Source organism: Sorghum bicolor, chromosome 10 (assembly GCF_000003195.3).
Source record: "Sorghum bicolor cultivar BTx623 chromosome 10, Sorghum_bicolor_NCBIv3, whole genome shotgun sequence".
NCBI classification, from domain to species: Eukaryota; Viridiplantae; Streptophyta; class Magnoliopsida; order Poales; family Poaceae; genus Sorghum; species Sorghum bicolor.
In genome coordinates, this window is record NC_012879.2 from 6,165,688 (window position 1) to 6,189,113 (window position 23,426).

The window sequence follows — 23,426 nt, forward strand, 5'->3', positions numbered from 1 at the left end:
TATGCTTGTGCTATGGAAAATGGGGGCGTTAGTTTGACGCGCCGTGGCCTGTCGGGGCCACTAAATTGCAACTTGAGTTGAGGATGCTAAGGCCTTGTTTAGACCCCAAAAAATTTTAGATTTTGACACTGTAGCACTTTTATTTTTATTTAACAAATTGTCTAATTATGGAGTAACGAGGCTTAAAAGATTCGTATCGTGATTTACAGGCAAACTATGCAATTAGTTATCTTTTTATCTATATTTAATATTTCATGCAAGTGCCACAAGATTCGATGCGACGGAGAATCTTGTAAAGTTTTAGATTTTTAGGTGCATCTAAACAAGGCCTAACAACATACATTTCTTGCTGGAGGGGGCTTCCGGGGATGAAGTTAATTTGTTTATTAGGGCGACGTCGTCGTCGTCGTCGTACCCACTTGGTTGAATTCGCGGCCCCATTGCACACAAGGGATGTATGTAGAAAGTGAAATTGAATTCCTATTGTTCTATTATAAAAACTGGTGGCAAAGCTTTTCACAATTCGGAAAAAAAAAAGGATCTTTTTTTCATAGCTCCATATCCGATCGAATTGAGCTTAATTAGAAGACGTTCTAAAACAAAATCTTACAATTGATCATCACTTGGATATAAGCAATGGAAAGACCACTGCATCTACGTGGCTGTGTTGGATGGACAACGAAGAGCTTGGAATGGATTTAGCTAGAGGTCATGTTTAGTTTCCAGTGGCTGAGACGAATTGAATAATAATAACAACCCAACAATAAAATGAGAAGCACTTTCTAAACGTGCTTAGAGAACTAGTAGCTTAGCTTGCGCGCACATGTGTCTAGAAAATTACCTTAAATTAAGCTTTTTGCTTGCTTGCATATATCCTCCTTTTTTATCTTCATATCTTGGATTGAGCCTGAGCTCTGGTGGAGTGGGAGGACCAGATCGATCAATCAGGTCGACGACGCATGCACCATCCATCCCTTTTCGATGAGAATCTACAAAAACTTTCTCGATGACCGTCACATCTGCACACCGTTCCGTTCGCTGTCGCTATCGGCGTACGTACCACTGGCCGTCGCTATGCACCTGGTGGCGCTGAACTCCTTGTATGCAGGCCGCAGGCGATCGAGTCATCACCCTGCCGATCGATGGAAGCCGGCCGGAGTTGATGGCATGCTGTGGAGAGAGATTTGTGATACCGACGATCCACGCACGGATGTAGTCGTAGCCATTTTTATAGGGCGTGTCCGCCTGATGGCCAGAAGCCGCGTTCAAACGGGGCAGCATGCGTGCGTGAACCGCAGCCGCAGTCAGACAAGAACGGGGCAAAAAACTAGTGCGATTCATTGTTTTGGTGTGTCTTCCTCTCCCGTCTCTCCCCCGGCCGGCCGGTCGAAATTCAACGACGGACTGGAAATTTCGACAGGCCTTCGTGATCGAGGCCGTCAGCCGTCTCAGCCTCTCAGGGATCGGAGCCGGTCAAGTTTGTGCGCTAGGCTACTTTGGGTACACAATGCAGAAGTGCAGGTGCTCTTGCACTCTCTGTGTAATACCCGATTTTAAGGACAAAACCAGATATACACTATATATGAGTTTTAGAAGTCAATTCTCATATATAGCTACAAATAAGGGGTAATATCAAAAGACAATGCATAAATTATATAACGTACTTAGTATAAAAGAGATAACCTTAAGGAGCAAACAACGGAAGATAACTCCAAACTTCGGGTATTAACTTCACTCTACAGGATCCAACTGACTGGTTGACCACAAGCCCAAAACTTCTCCTGAGGTTTGGGGGAAATGGCAAGAGTGAGTCCATGTCGAACTCCACAAGTATAGCAGCTAGATTTTATAGCTCTCACAATCTCATGATCAATATGACATAAATAATGTAAAGCATTAAATAATAAATAATGAGCATATTTAACACATAGGAATCATTATCGTCGCAGCAAGAATCCCCAAGGCCGCTCCTGACCGTGAGCTCGGCTAGTATACTAGTTTTTAACCCTCTGCAGAGGTTGCACATCTTTACCCATGAGTCATGATTTACCCTTTCGCCCGAGGTAGCTAGTCTCTTAACCCCCTTCCTAGGGAGGTCGGCAGGGATCACTATGAAGTCTTTCAAAGGTTCGTCTAACAAGTTAGGGCCGCTTGGTTTCATTAGTCAGTCCGTGTGATTCACCCGCAGGAATCCACGGTCTGCTATTCCCCAACTGCGCCACAACGGGTAACCGCTAACGAGCTAGAAAAGTTACTCATACTTAACTAAAGCCAGAGCCATTATAGCCCTCATGGTTGCACTGTTGTCCCGGTTATCACTTACAGATAAATCATCAAGTGGCTAAAGAGTCATCTTTATCATTTATTACTTAACATTAATCTAGTCACAGGATCATGGTCACAGAAATAAAATCCAAATGCTATACTTGCCTTAATCCAAATGCTCTTGCTTATCCTTTTGTTTCTGCTGGTCTCTCTTGTCCAAGGCTCTGATCTTGACCACCGAAAACTGCTCTCCGACTAAACTCGATCATCGATCACACAAACAATCGGAGACAAACATACACGAAGCAAACAAGTCTACTATTAGAACAGTACACCAATCATATAAAAACAGTATGAAAAGTTTACAAAATGATTCTACGCATCGCTACGATTTCATAGACGTAAAGATCACGAAAATCGGAATTAAAACGGTGAAGTTATGAATTTTCTAAGATTTCCTATAGATAAATAATTAATTAAATAGGACCACGAAATTAAAAGTTTCAAACTGAGTAAACAATTTTACTAACATGTAGAGCTCATTAAAACGAACCTAACGCAATTTGAATGGGTCAAATCGGAGTTGAAATGAACGTTTTATGGCCTATAGAAACTCAGTGGCAATTTAGTAATTACTGAAAACGTATTCTGAGCTAAGCCGCGATGGTTTACGCTTTCAAAACAAGAAAACGCATTCCACGTATACGCTTTGGACCGCGGGTTCAAAAAGCAAAAACAGGGAGGGCTCTTTAACAAAATCTACCCCGAAGGGGTATCTTCTAATCTCAGCCGTAGGCCTGAGATCTGACGGTGGAGGGCGATCCAGGGCGCTGGGTGGTGGCCGGCGGCGATCTCCCGCGGTGGGGCGCCATGGCCGACGTCACGAGCTCGCCGGAGTTCATAGAAAAACGCGCTACGGTCCACTATTCACTAAACCGATAGCATGGGGAGACAGAGGGGGTCAACGCGAGCTTACCAAGAGGATTTTGGAGACCCGGGGAAGGCTCGGATGTGGTCGGCCACGTGAGCTAGCGGACGACGGGGCTCTGCACACGTTCGGCGGTGTTTAGGAAAACCCAGAGATCGTGAGACGGAGGGAAAAGTGCACCTACGGCTTCGTGATTCTGTCGCGGTGCTCGGCAAGCGCTCAATTGCGACGGAAACGCGGCGACCAACGAGAACCTCGGCGGCGGCCAAGTTGAGCTCGGCGAGATCCGAAAACAAGATTGGCAACAGATTGGGGCTCTTCTAGATGGGGAAAAGAGTGCGGGGGAGATCCTCGGGCTGAAAAAGGACTCGATTCAACGAAATTTGGTAAGAAATCCCGAAAAGATCGGGTTGGGGCGCTGCCTTCGTCTGGGACCAGAGTCCGGCTCGCCCACGCTCAAGGAAGAAGAAGGGAGAGGGCGCTGCCAGGTGGGCCGGATCCGTCAGTGTCTGGAAGTGGAGGGGGAACACCGACGGGCGGGGCCCGGTCGACAGTGGAAAGAAGAGAAGGGGAGGGCGCGGGTGTACTGGGCCGTGCTGCTGTTGCCCTGCTGGGCCGTGGGGAAAGAAATCGGCCAGGGGAAAAAGGAAAAAGGGAGTGGCGCGTTGGGTTGGGCCGAGGCCGAGGGAAGGGAGGGGCCAGGCCTTAGGGCCAAAGATGGAGAGGGGAAAGGTTTTTTTTTTTTTCCTTTTTCTTTTGTTTGTTTCCTTTTTGTTTCTCTTTTTTTTTTATTTCAAAGTCTTTTCAAGGCAGTTTCAAAACAATTCAAAAATATTTTGACTTTGCTCAAAATCACACAATAAAATGAAAATAAATGCTCCAACATGAATGCTCAAACAAGTTGCTAAATCCTATAATAAATTTTATTTTAATGAAAATATTATTTTTCCTATGTTTCATAAGCTCAAAAAAAAAAATTCATAATTAAATCATTTTCACCTATTTCAAAAAGGAGTCAATTTTAGGGTGTTACAAATCTACCCCCCTTAAAATGAATCTCGTCCTCGAGATTCGGAAGAGGCACGGATCCTTTGAGAGAACAGAGGATAAAGATCTTGATAACTCTTTCAATTTCACAACTTGTATACCAAGGCAAACTCAAATATTCCATGGAATGTATATTATTCATAATTGATCAAAGTCCATCTTGACTACTCACTTTTTTTTTTTGACTTATACACTCAAAGATATGATAACTTAGCATGGATATGCCTCCTCAGGTAGGAGTGGACCACTTTGATACTCAATTCTTTTCCCTGATGGTGCAGTTAAGAATATTTTCCACTGGGTAGCATAGATCACTGCCCTGTGTGCACATAACCATCCATTGCCAAGAACCAAAGGAATATTGAGTGACTCTAGCACAATGAGGTTTACAGTGAAGTTTTCCTTCTTTATGACAAGATTGATATTTGAGCAAACCTGATCTGCCTGCATTTCTCCCATTGGGGTTTGAACTAACAAAGGCTTTCTCGTCGGACACTTCATCCGTTCGATTGTCTTTACCAAGTCAGCGGAAATAAAAGAATGTGAAGCACTTCGGTCAAACAGAGCAAAAACTAGTACTGAGTCCACTTGAATATAGCCTCCCACCACTTTGGTGGCTCCTTGAATGTTATGCATATCCACATTGTTCAGTCTTCCATTGATATAATTTCGCTGTACTTTATTTCCGAGAGCAGGCTTCTTACGAGCTTTCCTTCTACGCTTCCGTCGTTGTGGATTTTGATTTGATTCGTTGTCAACTTGCTCTTCCATATTGTTATTTTGATAACACTCAGCTTTGTCATACTCATAGCATCTTTCTTCAAAATCAAGATGATCATATTCTTCCCACCTATCCATGAGAGGTGTCATATTGTGCTCCGGATTCATGGGACACTACACTCCCTGTCATCAAGTGACCAACGTCAGTAACACGGTAAGGATAGATGATCATAACCATAGAATATCTTAGAAGACAATTATCACTCCAAGCTAGTCTTATAATGCATCACCCTCGATATCAAGGTACTACCCCCCTTAAAAATTGGGTTGATTGGGGACACTAGGGACTAGTTCTCCTATCCTTTTTGGACGCCACACATCATAGTCTTTTACATTCGTGGTACCGAGTCTCTTGTTCCAACATTATCCAATTCTTCTCCATATAACCCCTTTATTTAGGCTACCCCCCTTAATAAAGGTCATCTAGGGGACACAAGAAAGGTAGCTAGCATGTTTTCCCGACAAGTTAACTAACATTGAGAACTTATGACATCCCAAAGAGCTTTTGTGCAAGAGACAAACATGTATCCTGAAATTTTTCCGCGATATGAAAAACACCAGCATAGAAAAACAGGTATAACTCCCATTCTGTTAATCCAATAGAGTTGTAGTTTATACCGTTAGAAAGATTATGAAATTCCCTACAACTTTCCTGTAGAAGACGTCCTTAGGTTCTGTATTTAGGCTCAGGTAAAACAGCCAAACATAATATCCTTCCTGATAATATCCCAGCAAGGATGCAGTAAATTCCAGAAATTATATCTCGAGCTCCTTAACTCATCTGGAGATGATCCTTATATTGTTGAAAAGCTTATGAAATCCTCTACAACTTTCGTATACAACTCTTTCCCAGATTCTGAAGTTAATTCAGCCGAAATTAGGAAATTCCAGATCTGTCCAGATTTTGAAACAGAAAAGAAACATCCAAGTTTAAATGTCATATCTCAGGTTCTACTTGTCCAATAATGTTCCAGCTTATACCGCTGGAAAACTTAGCAAATTGTCTAATACTTTTCTATAGAACACTTTTCCAAATTCTATAGTTATATATGTCCAAACAGTAAGCAACCGAAACTGGTCCAGATTCTTGACAGCACAGTTGTATCCTGTTGTGATTTTTGTAACTTCCAAACCATAACAGCTATGAGGGTGATTCTTGTGGTCAGAGAAAGATCTTGGAGTCTAGTTGTTTCCAGAAAAGTTTAGTAAACTTTGCACGACCAGATCTTGATATACACTATGATTATTGCAGACTGCTCCAGAAATCAGCAAAAGACAGAAACAGGATATAACCAAACCCAACTATTTATGTCATTACTCCGTATGCCTTAGTTCTATAAACTAAATGAAATTGTGAAGAACTTCACAAAATCATTACACTCATTACAAAGATCCAAATCAAACATAAACATAATAACAAGCAATTAAGCATTAAAGGTTCACAAGGCACACAAACTCAACTTTCGCTACTAGCGTTTTTATTACACCAGGGGACACGGACACCTATATCTTAGACTTAGTGTGGTTATCTTCACGATGCATCTGTTGCTTCTTTTGTGGACAAGAGCTCATATAATGTCCTTCTTGTTGGCAGTGATAACACCTTCTCTTAGCTGGTTCCTCTGTGATGTTATTTTCCACTGAAGTGTTGTTCGGTGTGTTATCAACTTGCATACTCTGATGGTTTATCTTTGCCTGGTTAGATTTCTTTCTACATTGCTTGATCCTCCGAGGTTGAAACTCTCTATAAGTAATTGTCCACCCATCTATGCATACCTCATGAGCGGTGGGATTAGCTTGGGGAATTTGTTCATCTCCAAGGTTTGAGTTTTCCTGACGAGAATTTGAAGCTACATGTGACATCTTGGGATTTGGGTGTTGATCACTTCCCAATCTCGGCTCTAGTGCTTTTGCCTTCCTCTTCTTATCCTCATTAGTCACACAGGTTGGTTTTGTCTTAACTTCCTTCTTAGATGACATATTCCGAAGACAAGGAAGACCATAATGCTCACAACAGTGGCATTGATTCTGATATCCTGATGTATTACTCCCAACGCTTCCATGATTTCTCATATTTTTCCAAGCTTCTGCTACTTGTCTCCTCACGGGTCCTGAGATACGTTGTTGAGAGTTCTTATTCTGAGTTATTCCTTCCACTACTTGTGTTTGCATGGCTAGAAGCTTCTCCATGTCGAATGCTTTTACGGTTGGAAAATCTGGGTGCTTTCGTTCCTTCTTGTCAAAGGTCTCCTCGTTATGATCCATCTAAAGAGACAAAGAGAGAGGATTTAGAATAGAGACAAGATTTTATAAAAGAACTAGGCAAGAGGTAAGCATAACTTTTAGCAACTATCAAGGTCAAGGCGAAAAGCAAGAAGTAAGCAAAGATGGAAGCATGCCAAAACGTCCAGTTCTAACTAGGCTTGCGTCCTACAGTCAGCATTGCTCCGATACCACTTTGTAATACCCGATTTTAAGGACAAAACCAGATATACACTATATATGAGTTTTAGAAGTCAATTCTCATATATAGCTACAAATAAGGGGTAATATCAAAAGACAATGCATAAATTATATAACGTACTTAGTATAAAAGAGATAACCTTAAGGAGCAAACAACGGAAGATAACTCCAAACTTCGGGTATTAACTTCACTCTACAGGATCCAACTGACTGGTTGACCACAAGCCCAAAACTTCTCCTGAGGTTTGGGGGAAATGGCAAGAGTGAGTCCATGTCGAACTCCACAAGTATAGCAGCTAGATTTTATAGCTCTCACAATCTCATGATCAATATGACATAAATAATGTAAAGCATTAAATAATAAATAATGAGCATATTTAACACATAGGAATCATTATCGTCGCAGCAAGAATCCCCAAGGCCGCTCCTGACCGTGAGCTCGGCTAGTATACTAGTTTTTAACCCTCTGCAGAGGTTGCACATCTTTACCCATGAGTCATGATTTACCCTTTCGCCCGAGGTAGCTAGTCTCTTAACCCCCTTCCTAGGGAGGTCGGCAGGGATCACTATGAAGTCTTTCAAAGGTTCGTCTAACAAGTTAGGGCCGCTTGGTTTCATTAGTCAGTCCGTGTGATTCACCCGCAGGAATCCACGGTCTGCTATTCCCCAACTGCGCCACAACGGGTAACCGCTAACGAGCTAGAAAAGTTACTCATACTTAACTAAAGCCAGAGCCATTATAGCCCTCATGGTTGCACTGTTGTCCCGGTTATCACTTACAGATAAATCATCAAGTGGCTAAAGAGTCATCTTTATCATTTATTACTTAACATTAATCTAGTCACAGGATCATGGTCACAGAAATAAAATCCAAATGCTATACTTGCCTTAATCCAAATGCTCTTGCTTATCCTTTTGTTTCTGCTGGTCTCTCTTGTCCAAGGCTCTGATCTTGACCACCGAAAACTGCTCTCCGACTAAACTCGATCATCGATCACACAAACAATCGGAGACAAACATACACGAAGCAAACAAGTCTACTATTAGAACAGTACACCAATCATATAAAAACAGTATGAAAAGTTTACAAAATGATTCTACGCATCGCTACGATTTCATAGACGTAAAGATCACGAAAATCGGAATTAAAACGGTGAAGTTATGAATTTTCTAAGATTTCCTATAGATAAATAATTAATTAAATAGGACCACGAAATTAAAAGTTTCAAACTGAGTAAACAATTTTACTAACATGTAGAGCTCATTAAAACGAACCTAACGCAATTTGAATGGGTCAAATCGGAGTTGAAATGAACGTTTTATGGCCTATAGAAACTCAGTGGCAATTTAGTAATTACTGAAAACGTATTCTGAGCTAAGCCGCGATGGTTTACGCTTTCAAAACAAGAAAACGCATTCCACGTATACGCTTTGGACCGCGGGTTCAAAAAGCAAAAACAGGGAGGGCTCTTTAACAAAATCTACCCCGAAGGGGTATCTTCTAATCTCAGCCGTAGGCCTGAGATCTGACGGTGGAGGGCGATCCAGGGCGCTGGGTGGTGGCCGGCGGCGATCTCCCGCGGTGGGGCGCCATGGCCGACGTCACGAGCTCGCCGGAGTTCATAGAAAAACGCGCTACGGTCCACTATTCACTAAACCGATAGCATGGGGAGACAGAGGGGGTCAACGCGAGCTTACCAAGAGGATTTTGGAGACCCGGGGAAGGCTCGGATGTGGTCGGCCACGTGAGCTAGCGGACGACGGGGCTCTGCACACGTTCGGCGGTGTTTAGGAAAACCCAGAGATCGTGAGACGGAGGGAAAAGTGCACCTACGGCTTCGTGATTCTGTCGCGGTGCTCGGCAAGCGCTCAATTGCGACGGAAACGTGGCGACCAACGAGAACCTCGGCGGCGGCCAAGTTGAGCTCGGCGAGATCCGAAAACAAGATTGGCAACAGATTGGGGCTCTTCTAGATGGGGAAAAGAGTGCGGGGGAGATCCTCGGGCTGAAAAAGGACTCGATTCAACGAAATTTGGTAAGAAATCCCGAAAAGATCGGGTTGGGGCGCTGCCTTCGTCTGGGACCAGAGTCCGGCTCGCCCACGCTCAAGGAAGAAGAAGGGAGAGGGCGCTGCCAGGTGGGCCGGATCCGTCAGTGTCTGGAAGTGGAGGGGGAACACCGACGGGCGGGGCCCGGTCGACAGTGGAAAGAAGAGAAGGGGAGGGCGCGGGTGTACTGGGCCGTGCTGCTGTTGCCCTGCTGGGCCGTGGGGAAAGAAATCGGCCAGGGGAAAAAGGAAAAAGGGAGTGGCGCGTTGGGTTGGGCCGAGGCCGAGGGAAGGGAGGGGCCAGGCCTTAGGGCCAAAGATGGAGAGGGGAAAGGTTTTTTTTTTTTTCCTTTTTCTTTTGTTTGTTTCCTTTTTGTTTCTCTTTTTTTTTTTATTTCAAAGTCTTTTCAAGGCAGTTTCAAAACAATTCAAAAATATTTTGACTTTGCTCAAAATCACACAATAAAATGAAAATAAATGCTCCAACATGAATGCTCAAACAAGTTGCTAAATCCTATAATAAATTTTATTTTAATGAAAATATTATTTTTCCTATGTTTCATAAGCTCAAAAAAAAAAATTCATAATTAAATCATTTTCACCTATTTCAAAAAGGAGTCAATTTTAGGGTGTTACACTCTGTACGTTCGGTGACGCATCTATGCGCACTGTCACGGCGTGCCGCAGCACACGCCTTATTCGTTTAGACTTATCAGCCGAATCTGGTAGCTATTCAGCAGTGTACACGATCAGAAACGGGCCAGCCATGCGCACGCCCTCCATGGAAGAAACGAGAGCCATAGTAGAGCACAGCAGGAGAAGGTAAAGGTCTCGTACTAATCCTGGTCTGAACAGATGATGCAGCGGCCTGTGTTGGCTGTGTTTGCATTGTGTTCGCCACTATATATGCGCGGAATAATATAATAACCAATCAACTCAGCAAGCAGCCAAATGGTTCAATGACTTTGGTGGGCTGCGCATGTGTAAAGGCTAAAGGGAGAGGAGGTGATAGTGTCGATGATATTAGATAGGATTCTATTTGGGATTCTATTTGACTGAAATTTACTTATTATCCATCAATCCATGTTTCAGCACGGGATACTTAGAGAATCTTAGGTTGTGTTTGGTTTGACGAATGAGGTGGTCCATCATCTTTTTACTCCTGACTTTTTTATTTGGTTTGTACAACAGAATGAGTTAATCCATCGTCACCTTATTTCTCATAAACTAATAATTAGTATATAGATGAGGGATGTGTTGATTTCACCAAAATTTATAGATGAACTTATGATGTATCACCTCATAAAGCATACGATGACTCCACAAACGAAACACACTATTACGAGCTGATGAGACGTACAAGTATTTGAAAATATGTCTAAAAACATTGCACTTCCTCTTTGTTCATTTTCTAACACAAGGTACATATACTATGTAATATCTGTCCAGATGTGGTAGGCTTATCAATTACTCTATATATTTTCTCCCATGTATATGCATAGCTTTTTCAACCTTTGGGATGCATGACACCTCCGTTTGGGATGAATATATACGCTTAGTCGAAACCTAATCTCAAGTTACGGTGTTGTTGTTGCAGCCAATGTCTTATAACATCATGAATAGGGATGAAAACGATTGATAGGAGGCTAAATCACTTTTATTTTTAATTTTTTCTCGAAAACAAAATTGATATGATATTGTCGGAAACAAAAACGACACCGATATTCTGGTAATTTCAAAACTAATAGTAATCGATCAGAAAATATATCGAGAACGATCGGAATCCATAAAAATGATATCCTAAAAACGATAAATACGCCAAACCGTCGAACATAAAAAGATCTATATAACTCAACCTATCTCACATGATAATGATAAATAAAGCCATAATTGACAAGATCACAAGCTGAAACCACACACATCACATCATCTTAGGTCTCAAACAGTAGCAAACCACGCAACAGTACAACAATTCTTGACAAAGACACAATATAAATAATCATGTTCCAAGTTAACTCGACATAGCATAGTGATCAACACATGAATTATTAGAGTTCCTCTTAGAAGTTGTAGAATATCAGTCATGTCATTAATTAAAGATCTTTGAATTGGTAAATATCGATGGTAAATTACTAGTTAAATACGGAAATCTTCGAAAACGATCAGAAGAAGGCAAAATCATTTTCGCTTTTGTTTTTTAGTATTATTATTATTATCGTTTTTGTTTTTTCGGTTACCGTTATCATTTTCATTTAGACCTAACAGTCGAAAAAAAACTCAAAAATGATTTTCGAAAATCTGAGATTATCATTTTCGTTTTCATCCCTAATCATGAATCTAAATTTTGACTTACAAACCTTTATCTTCATGTTAAGTTAAGCTCATATGCTTAATACCTTTTTATTCAAAACTCGTTTTTATTTTATTAAAAAAAATAATGACTATGTGTCCTAGAATGTAGTCTTTATTACTGAGGCCCTGTTTGGTTCCTTCTATTAAACTTTATTTCCTATCACACCGAATATTTGGACACATGTAATAAAGTATTATATTTAGATTATTTATAAAACTAAAAACACAACAAGAGAATAATTTGTCAGACGATTCTTTTTAAGCCTAATTAGTTTATGATCATACACTAATTTAATAAGATTAGTTTGAAGTTGTACATGTTAGTGTATTTATCAATCCACATTTTAAGTTAAAACTCTAGTGCTTAATATTTAGAGAAGGCTAGGTTACTATTAGCTACTATAATACAGTAATATTTTTTCGAAAGATCCAGCTAGCTGTAAACATTCTTTTGCACCCTAGACGTTGGATTTTATATGTAAAAGGTGTATGTACTTTTAATTTTTTTTAACAAAATAAAGTAGGTAGATATGTTAGAATTTCTCGACCAAGACCTACGAATCATTGTCATAGAGTTTAGCCACCCGATTGGAATCATGGGATCCCCGTGATATCGACCACAGAACTTTTTTTCGTGCAATAGAAAATTAGCATCTTTTTCCAATACAAATCTAGAGTGTCAATTTTTTCATACAGAGCTGGTAGTAGTAATTTCGTATTTCCTTCGTAGAAAATTAACTTTTCTATATATTATTTTTACTAGTATATAGTTAACTAGATTGATATAGTGTGTACATCTAAGTACAAAGCAAAAGCTACATATCTAGAAAGATTAAATCGTTTTATAATTTAGAATGGAGGATTTCAGAAAAAGGGAAAGGCAGACTTACAATTAGATACAACGGAGGGCGGACGTACCTGTATATATCGTTATATCAAAAGAAAAACCTTTCGAAATTTTTTGAGTCGTCTCTAAACTCTTTTCTTTATCTCATCTCGAACAAATTGACTTTTATTGAGGCATCTCTTTCTTTCTGCAGGTGACCAGCATAATGTTAGCATTACCTTCAATACATGAATTGATCATCTGTCTTAACAAGTTGAAATATTAATGCATCAATAGAACCCCTTGTGTAGCAAATTGTCGGGTATTTTATCCATGATGAAAATAAGCTGTCTCTTTTTTTTCCCCTTTCTCCATAGAGTCCCGGACTGGATCACATACTACCAGCTGTGCAGCTTCCTCGACGACGAAATTAAACGCCACGACGCTGCGCAATTCTTCCGTCCCATCATGTCCTCTGTGTAGCAAGTGCGCAAGCGCCTATCCATCCCATGTCGACAAAACCTTGCTGAGATCTGAGAACACAACACTGATGAATTGGTCCCAAAACACTAGGGTCTTATTTAGTTCCCAAAAAAAATTAGAAATGTTTTTTTAGATTTTCCGTTACAACAAATCTTGCGGCATATACAAGAAGCTTTAAATATAAATAAAAGAAATAACAAATTGCACACTATACTTGTAATTTGAAAGACAAATCTTTTAAGTTTAGTTAGTTCATGATTAGATAATATTTATCAAATACAATAAAATACTACTGTATCTATTTTACATACGTAGACTGCAGTGGTGCAGGCATTACGAGTTGCCGATGATGTTCCCGATCAAGCGAGCAGACGTGCCGACGCAATCACCATTATATTCGCCAATAATATATCCAAACTCTCTCTCCGAGGGGTTCCGCACCTGAGATGGCTGTGAACTACAGAGTACAGTAGCTAGCTTGATCCTCGGAGACTCGTTCGAAGCTATAGGTGAAAATAGTGTTCGCGGATTTATTATGAGATAAAAATAATATAATATTAACTGACAAAAAAAAATACAGCCTATAAGATAAGCGAACAGAGTCGTTACCTAGCTCGTGCACCCGCCGTAAACGAAGGTGACGGCGTGCTTTGGAGCGGGCAGATAGATAGCGAGGGGAGGCCATGGACACAGTTTAGTTTTAAGCTGTGTATTTGGCTTGGTGTGTGTCAACCGAGACGCCATGTCTTTGGTATATATAGCGCGTGTGACAGAACTTGCATGCCATTGAACGGAAAACACGCATGAGCTGACGATGACTGGAATGAGATGAGCAGAGTCTGATGTGTCTCCCTCATCGAGTTTCAACGACAGCAAGTTCCGGGAAGAAGCATTCTTGAGGCCGCCTCGGGTGATACTTTCGGCATATACATGGGAGATTTCGCAGAGATTTCGCCGGCCGGCGCATTGGCGCTGGAATATCCATGGGGATTCGCTCTGTGGCTCCGTGCTTGAATGGAACTCCTAGTAGAAACCTTTATATGCGGTGGTGTTGCTATTGCTATCGCGCAAGATTGGGTGGAGTGGAGCCGTGGATATCACGACGTTGCGCGTTCTTTCGTTGAAATTTTCGATGCGCTGTGTGTTTCTTTCGGATGTAATTATATAGGTTTGGTCCAAAATTAGAAAATAGTATCAACATTACTCCCTCCGTTCCAAATTATAAGTCATTCCATGAATCTTGGAGAGTCAAAGCATTTTTTAGTTTGACCAAAAATATAAAGAGAAATATAAAGATTTATGTCATAAAATAGGTACACTATAAAATATAACAAACAAAAAATCTAATGATACTTGGTTGGTACAAAAAATGTTATTATTTTGCTATATAAATTTGGTCAAACTTGAAAAACTTTGACTCTCCAAGATTTTAGAATGACTTATAATTTGGGACAGAGGGAGTATTTAATAAGGCTCTAATCTCTAAATACGTAGCTCTAAAAATATATTATATGATCGATCTAATGATAAAAAAATGAGTATGATAAATATTAGTTGTTTTTTTTAAAAAAAATGATGGAACCTAAGAGTATTAACTCAACAAATACTATTTTAGAATAAGGGAGTAAGAGCAGGCAAGATCTCTACCAAAAGGGTATGTACCATTGTCATCAGTAGTAGAACATAACATCGATCCAGTCGGCACAGAGGAACTATTGACATTGATTGGCCAAAGTCGGCATAACAAGGAGTAACTTAGAGCATCTTTAGGAGAGTAGCTATATGTGCTATTGTAGTCTATATCTGGGTATTTTTAGAGAAAATAGTCCTCCAATATCTTTTCTATCTGCAGGGGCTAAGGCTGCTCCAGTTCTCTAAAAAAAAATGTTCTAAAATAAGAAGTAGGCTATCCCAGGATCCTCGCTCGCTGAATATGGCATTGCCACGGTGGCTCGTCATCCGCTTCCAGGCGCGCTTGGAGCTTCTTCCCGCAAGTATGTGCCTTGCATGCCGGCTAAATAGCATGAAGTTATCTATTTTTGAAAGACTGTTGGTGTTATCTATTTTTGAAAGAAGTTTTTCTATTTTAGATAATAGCTAAATCATAGATAAATTTTACAAATTCTCATCGTGTATTTGTGTGCTGCCGTACGTGTAGCCCGTGCCTCAGCCGGCGATGTTTGATACCCACCACCAGTGTGCACGAACGCAGTGTTTTTGCTTGAGCACATGTGATTATTTTCTCACCCATTAAATTCATATTGAGAAGTATATAAATATATATCTCAATACAAATTCAATAGATAGAAGAGCGAGAACATATGCTCTCAAAAGATTTGGTTTTCACGCGAGGTCGGAGATCAGTGTGGAACACGAGATGAGAGGATTAGGATGGTGGAATCTGCCATTGTTTCAGGGGAGTTGAAAATGTGAATCTTCTTACCAGGGTTCACACTACAAACTAATCGTCCACAACTTTTTATATTACTAGTAGGTTTATTTAAATATGGCGGCAAGGTTCCAAAGCCAGCAATGGCGGACACTCCTTTTGCTCTTTTTCACCGCGTGACCGGCCGGCACACGTGTTGCTCTTTTTTTTTTTTTGAATGGAAAAAATTAAAATCCCCGATCGATCGTGAGGTCGATTCCTACCGGGACAACGATTATGGCGTCAGGACGATCAGGTATGCAAATCTCATTCAGTGCAGCTGTTTCAAAGCGCGTTGAGCTCAACAAATCTGCAGTCCCATCGGCGGATTATTCCCTGCGGTCCTGCCCCTTTCCATGGTCGCTCTCACCCAGGAAGGAAAAAAGAATTCATTGTGGAAGCGTTCGTCCCGTAAGGATAGAGATGAAATTGTTAGGTGGACTGATCATGGGTGATTACATATCGGTACCCCAGGGAGAGATGGGGGCCACAAATTAGCAATGGATCCCATTAAAGGCTCCTTTGGATCACAGGATAGAAAATATGTAGGAATAGGAAAACTTCAGGAATACATATGCCATACCCCTCCGTTCCTATAGAAATTCAAAACACAGGGAAGCTGAAATGAAGCCCTTTGGTACGTAGTAGCACAGGTGAAACAATTGCTCCAGAGGATGCCATGCATGCCATCAAGGCTCAACGCCTCAACCGCTCAAGCAGCGTAAAAAAGAACACCCAGTTGTTGCTTCGTGTGGATCCCTTTCCTTGTTTTGGCATTGAGGTTTTTTTTTTTTTTTTTTTCATGGGCGCGTGCATGCAGCGCTTTGTTTGGCGGGGCGGCTCCTCTTTTTGTCCAGCTGTCAATCTCCCTGTAACAAATGACAAATCGACCCATGGCTACGTGGCTGTGGCTGCTACTGGTAAGGAAAGGTAGCAGTTCAGGCGAGTCACTGACACGACACCCAAATGAGCCGCTCTTTGTAATAACAAAAAGAAAAAGAAAAAGAAAAAGGAAAAAAAAGATGAGGCCGGTTTCCCCTGCCGTCTATCTATATAAAAAAAAGAATCATGCTCAGTCTCCTCTCCCTTCTCCGTCTCTCCCCCATTCGTCCGCCATGGCATCCTTCATCGCGTTCACCGTTTTCTTCGGCTTCAACGCCGTCCTCTGCTGCCTCCAACTCCCCACCATGACCACGACCACGGCCCAGGCTTCGCAGCAGTCGCAGAGTGGCCTCGCGCTCGTGCTGCGCCTGGCCGCGGCCGCTCTCGTCCCGGCGGTCCTGGCCACGCTCACGCTCACTCCGCTGCTCACGTTCGCGCACGTTATGGAGCTCGCCCGTGCCAAGGCGGCGGGCAACGGCGGTGCCGCGGCACGTCTCGTCGTGGCGGGGCTTGCCAGGGCGACCCTCCTCGCGGCGACGGCGGCTCTCCTCGCGGGCGCCGTGGTGCAGCTCGGCGCCGACGGCCACCTCGATCGCGGGCGCGGCGACGTCGCGCGCCTCAACATCAAGTGAAGTAAGAACCGATCCCCCCTTCTCCCGACTAGAAAAAAGCAACCTGGACCAAGTGGGGTTGCAGGCTTGGCTTGCGGCGGCACGGCACGGCACGCCGTGGTGCTGCTGCCGGACTCGCAGCCAGGCCGGCCAGGCATGTGGATCTCGCAGGCGGCAGGTCCGATGCTGCTCTGTTTGTTGCAGCTCAGCGCGCGCGCCTGAGTGTCTGAAGAAGGGGACGGGTTCTTGGATGTATCTATGATAAAAATGTTTGATGCTCCCGTGCAAGTAAAAAGAGGATACTCTCTACGTACTAGTACTTCATTTGATCCTCGATGATTGTTGCCGTACTACTGCTTTTCGTTTGTGGGGAACACTAGTAATTTGTATTTATATTTGTATTTGTATTTGTATTTGTATTTGTATGATCCAAGGATCTCTTGGACGCTCTTGTAAAATACTACAGTACAGTATTTCAGTTATGTTCTTGTATGCTACAGATGCTATTTGTGATTTGGATTTGATCTCTCTTTCATCAAACTATTCATTCGCAGTACAACCGGGACATGCAAATTGATTGATATGACTCGAACTAATAAAACAATAATGGCCAAAATTCCTGATTTTTTTTCTCCTCAAGTAGCTCGGATTTTTTTTCGCTTTTTTTTGGTACGAAAGTATCTTTTCACTTTTCTTGTTTTTTCTACTACCAGCACCACTACAATCTGTCGTAAATATTTTGCCCCTTTCTTTGCGTGGTGGATACTTGTGACACACACCAGACGGTTTCAATTGCTCTTTTTTTCCCTTTGATTTGACTCGAGTGCCAAAATTACACTTTTGACATATCGTGGCACATATATCAAGTATTTTTATTAGAAACACAAATATCCTCTACATATTGTGGCACTTATAAATCAATAAATCAGTGGAAACAATTGCTATGAGAGTAAAATAAATCCGGATAACTCTAGGGATAACCGTCAGTACCAGTCAAAATTGTGATGTGGATCCAGGTGGTGTGGGGTCGTGGGCTCTATTTGACATGAGCGCCTCCATGTTTTTTAAGGTAAATAAACTAACAGGACATGTTGTTTATTAAAAAAAATATATATTAGAGAAGTAACTAGTCCCACCAAAGAAAGTACTCTAAGAAACATTAAAGCAACTTCAACCCACCTCCTAAACAAGTCCCTATTCTAAATCTAGGTACTTGATTCAAAAAAGTCAAATCCAACCCACCTCCTACTTGGGCTTCCATTTTCCATGCCCTCCAAAATTATAGTTTCAACCTCTCACATCTAGAACCCCTATCCTATTTGTTGAGGTGGGTTGGAGTTGGGTCTTAATTTGAGCTCCTACTTTTTTTTATCATAGCATGTAAATAAAAATTTAAGGGCTTGATTTAGAGACTTTGGTTGGAGTTGCTTATAACTCAACAGTGACCGCACATTTGCATTATAATAAGGAGAAGAAAAAAAGAACACACATCTCATGCTTAACAAGGTGTTTCGCTCACGTGGCATCAAGTGCGGAGCTTCCTCTTCGATTTTGGCTACCGTTAAGAGAATTGATGGTGGCAAATGTAACCATACGCCATCATGATTATAGATTTATAGTATGTTTGTTTGAGTTTATCTGCAAAATCTATTAGCTATTAATAATGTTTTTATTTTATAATAAATTAGCGAATAATATTTTTATTTTCAACTAATTAAATAGGCTGCAAGAAAACAATGGAATAGAACAAGAGCCTTCACACTAGTAGTAATATACTACTAATTTAGGTCTTGTTTAGCCCGCGAAATTTTTTGAATTTGGCTATTGTATCATTTTTGTTTGTCTAATTATAGACTAACTAGACTTAAAAAATTCATCTCGAAAGTTACAAATAAACTATATAATTAGTTATTTTTATTTTTATTTAATGATTTATATACGTGTCTAAAACTTTAATATGATGAGAAATTTTAAAAAAATTAGGAACTAAACATAGACCTTAATATAAAGAAGTCTTGACACCCATGAGCCTTGTTTAGTTTCCAAAAATTTTCAAGATTCCTTATCACATCGAATCTTGCGATACATACATGGTGTATTAAATATACATAAAAATAAAAACTAATTACACAGTTCATTTGTAAATCGCGAAACGAATATTTTAAGCTTAGTTACTTCGTGATTGGATAATGTTTATCAAATAAAAACGAAAATGCTACGGTGACATTTTTCAAAAGTTTTTGCGAACTGAACAAGAGATAAAAAAAAAACCACATTTTGCGCGTTCTTTGAATCCGTCTACGTGGCGATGAATCACCACCGGGGCCCACGACCCGATTGACATATGCCATTTTGCTGTTCACACCGTTACGTGCCTTCGGCGAGAAGGCTTATAGCAGACAAGTCATACGGAGAGTTGCGTGCAGTGACGCGAAACACGTAGCTCCAGGCTCGGCTTTGTTTCAGTTTGTAAAAAATTTTAGGTTTTCACACTGCTTAATCATGGAGTAACTAGGTTTAAAAGATTCGTCTCGTAATTTCTATACAATTAGTTTTTTTTTCATGTATATTTAATGCACCATACATATGTCACAAGATTCGATGTGATAGGGAATCTTAAAATTTTTTGGAAACTAAACAAGGCCTTAGAGAAATTTCCAGCATTATTCTTCGAAAAACGAAAAGAAATTCCTGTCACTTGACATTTTATTTCAAGAAAAAGAAGTGCACGAATTCTGATTGGTTCAGGTCCCGCTCGACGGTGAGTATGTAGGGCTTTCTTTAATTGGCGAAATTTTTTGTAAAATCCTATTTTATCACTTTCGTTTATATATTAGATAATTATTGTTCAATTATAATTTAATTAGACTTAAAAGATTTATCTCGTAAATTATAGACAAACTATATAAATAGTTATTTTTATTATATTTAATGCTCCGTGCATGTGCCACAAAAGTCAATATGACATGGAATCTTAATCATTTTGCAAAATAGTTTAGGCTTTATCTAGATCCAAAAAATTTTGTAAAATAGACATTGTAGCACTTTCATTTGTATTTGATAAATATTATCCAATTATAGACTAATTAAACTCAAAAAATTCAGCTCATAAATTATGGTCAAATTGTGTAATTAGTTATTTTTAAATTTATATTTAATGTTTAATACATATGCCGTAAGATTCAACGTTATGAAAAATCTGAAAAAAATGTGTAATTTTTTTTTGAAAACTAGACAAAGCCTTAGGAACAAAATGGTTGGATACTCGATGGTTGGTTCGATCGGGCGGGCTGGCTGGCTTTCGCTCTCGTACCTCATCAATACCGTAGTTTCCCAAACTGGCACATCAACGTCAGGCCCCTTAGTTCTTATCTAAAAATTTTATATCTAGATTTTTGTATATTTGAATATATGCATAGAGTATTAAATATATATAAAAAATAATTAATTCTATAATTTACATAGAAATCATGAGATAAATCTTTTCAGTCTAATTATTTTATAATTAACCATAATTATTATAATAACACACATGTGCTAATGATAGATTAATTAGGCTTAAAAATCTATCTCGTAGTTTTGCAGATAAGTTATGTAATTAGTTTTTAATTAGTATCTAAATATCTCCTTTAATAACCCACATGCCAGACATCCTATAGGCTCCTTCTGGTGGAAAGATATACTCAAGCTAAGCTCTACGTTCAGAAGCATGACGATTTGTCATCTGGGTAACGATCACTCCATCCTTTTTCTGGTCAGATCATTGGGCTGCTAATTGCCTCAAAGAGTCCTTCCTAAGATTATATTCCTTTGCCAAGAGAAAGAAATGAGAGCTGCATGAGTACGCCACACTATGGGAAAAAGTACAAGAAACTACACTTGAGGAAAATAGTGAGGACACAATTCGTTGGAGATGGACAACAGACGGGGAATACACAACCAAAAGCGCATACAACATCCAATTTGAAGGATCTTTCAGCAAGCTAAAATTGACACCAATTTGGAAAGCACAAACTGAACCTAAATGCCGATTCTTTGCGTGGACACTTCTGCACAAGAAAATTCTAACTGCCAACAACTTGATAAAACGTAATTGGGCAAATGATCCCATTTGCAAACTTTGTGGAATGGACCCAGAAACGCCAACTCACCTTTGCAAAGACTGCACCTACGCAAAGCAAGTCTGGTCTTATTTAAAACAATGGCTCAATCTATACGCGCTAAACTCGGTTGGAATGAATGGATCCTTACATGGTTACTGGCGCAAATGTCGAGCAAAGTTTGATAGAAGTGAACGTAGAAAGATAGATGGTGTCATGATCTATTTTTGGTGGAACGTCTGGAAGGAACGCAATAGAAGAACTTTCCAACAAAAACATCTGCAACCGATCCAAGTAGCCCAGCTGTGCAAGGATGAAATTCAACAATACCAAATGGCAACAAGACCTAGCACTATGGTTGAGTAGGTGTTTATACTAGTGCAATACAGTGCAATACAGTGGTTTGGTTAGTCTTTTGGTTTTTGGCATGTGTGCCATAGTAGTTTAAAGTCGAGTTGCTATGTAAGTTGTTGTAAATACTTTCTGTTTTTCTTTTTTCTCGTCTAATAAAAATACGGCAAAGCTCTTGCCGCCTTTCAAAAAAAAAAAAAGAAATGCTCTATATTCCAATTTATGCACAATAAGGACAACGCCAACTTCTTCCTTCCACTGTCCCCAGAAGCTGTCTAAGAATTTCAGGCTCTGCAGAACCTTCTCAACTCATCTAATTGGAATGTTGACAGCTCAGATCGTTAGACATACCGCTGGAACCCGTTTACCTCATATATTAAGAAAGCCTACAACTTGCTCCTTGGGAGTCACCAAGCTTCACCTCTGTTTGAATGGTTGTGGAAAGGCCAAAACCTTGGAAAACATAAATTCTTCTTTTGGTTACTCCTTAAAGACCGCCTTAGTACCAGAAATTTGCTGAGAAGCAAAAATATGCAACTCACCAGTTACTCATGTGCCATTTGTAATTTGGATGTGGAGGAAACCATGTATCACCTCTTCTTTGTTTGCCCCTTCAATCAAGCGTGTTGGAATTTTGTTGGCATCAGCTGGAACCTGAACCTCCCTCACCTTGCCATGATCATTGATGCAGCAAGAATCAATTTTGGTAACCCGGTGTTCAGAGAAGTTCTGATTACTGCTTGTTGGTCCATCTGGTGCTCCAGAAATAATCTCATCTTCGACAACAAGGCCTGCTCGCTGGCCAATTGGAAAGCTCACTTCAAGCATGAATTTGGATTGATTTGCACCAAAATCCAAGCCCGGCCGAGCAGATTCACTACTTTTGTGGCTTGAGAGTATCTCTTAAGGTTTTTGTCTTTTCCTTTTTGAGCTTTGTTAGCTCTTTTAGCACAACTCGTGCTCTTGTATTACTTTTTGCTTACAAGAAATAAAAGAAAAAAGAAAGGTGGGGAGGGTTCTCCTCCACAGTTCCCTCAAAAAAATATGATAATATATGGTTGAGTTTATCTATCAAATCTGTTAATTATTTTATAATATTTTTTTATAATAAATTAGTAAAAGATACTTTTATATGCAGCATATAGAGTGATACAAGATTGAAGTGTCAGAGAAGAGAAACGCCATGCACGAGAGATCCAAAAATGGCTTACGCACGAGGTACAGTCCCAAGAAGCGCATGAGATCTTTAGGACCTCCGTATATGCCTGGACCCGGGATAGGGAAGACGGTTTTTTTTTCTCCTTAAGGACATATGCTCTTACTCTCTCATCCATTCGATTTATTTTGAGAAGTGTGCAAACACACATGTCAAAACAATTTTGCATTGAGACGTGTGTTTGCACACTTTTTAAAGCAAATTCAATAGATGAGAGAGTGAGGACACATGCCCTCAAGAGTAAAATTAACTTTACCCCTGGATAGGGCTATTTTTTCCCCCCTCTTGCATCTTTTTTAAGGCCATCCTCAATGGGAGTTTCATGACACAGTTTTGGAAACAGTGCATAGGAGTTTCATGGGGATGAAACTCTTTCTACTCCCATAAAACTCTTATCATCTCTCTCTATTAATATAGTGCCACATCAGCATATTTAATGTACATGAAACTCTAATGAAACTCCATTGAGACTGGCCTAACTAACAAAATAGGGGTGCGGTCTGCTCTTTCTTATTAAAAAAATCGAGTCAATCCGATGATGCTTGATGCCTCACCAAATAGGGTTTAGGGCCTGTTTAGATTGGGGATGAAAATTTTTTGGGTGTCACATCGAATGTGTCGGAAGTATGTCGGGAGAGGTTTTTAC

General features: G+C 40.4%; 1 protein-coding gene and 1 long non-coding RNA gene across 5 annotated transcripts; one reads left to right on the top strand and one right to left on the bottom strand.

Annotated features, from left to right (window-relative positions):
- Positions 299 to 14,015, bottom strand: LOC110430828. Of its 4 annotated transcripts, none has more exons than XR_002448214.1 (4): positions 13,802 to 14,015; positions 13,504 to 13,695; positions 12,802 to 13,242; positions 299 to 1,245 (listed from the first exon to the last, which is right to left on the bottom strand). It is a non-coding gene; the product is annotated as an uncharacterized LOC110430828 (long non-coding RNA). The 4 variants fall into 4 exon arrangements; XR_002448212.1 differs by lacking the exon at positions 299 to 1,245 and adding an exon at positions 6,405 to 7,285 and having other exon boundaries at positions 13,802 to 14,014; XR_002448213.1 differs by lacking the exon at positions 299 to 1,245 and adding an exon at positions 8,406 to 8,460 and having other exon boundaries at positions 13,802 to 14,014.
- Positions 16,679 to 17,634, top strand: LOC110431256. The gene has a single exon (XM_021450147.1). It carries the CDS (start codon positions 16,736 to 16,738, stop codon positions 17,132 to 17,134), a length of 399 nt encoding a protein of 132 aa, XP_021305822.1. The 5' UTR covers positions 16,679 to 16,735; the 3' UTR covers positions 17,135 to 17,634.

Coding starts and splice junctions, on each gene's coding strand:
- LOC110431256 (XM_021450147.1), top strand. CDS start 16,736: ATGGCATCCTTCATCGCGTTCACCGTTTTCTTCGGCTTCAACGCCGTC.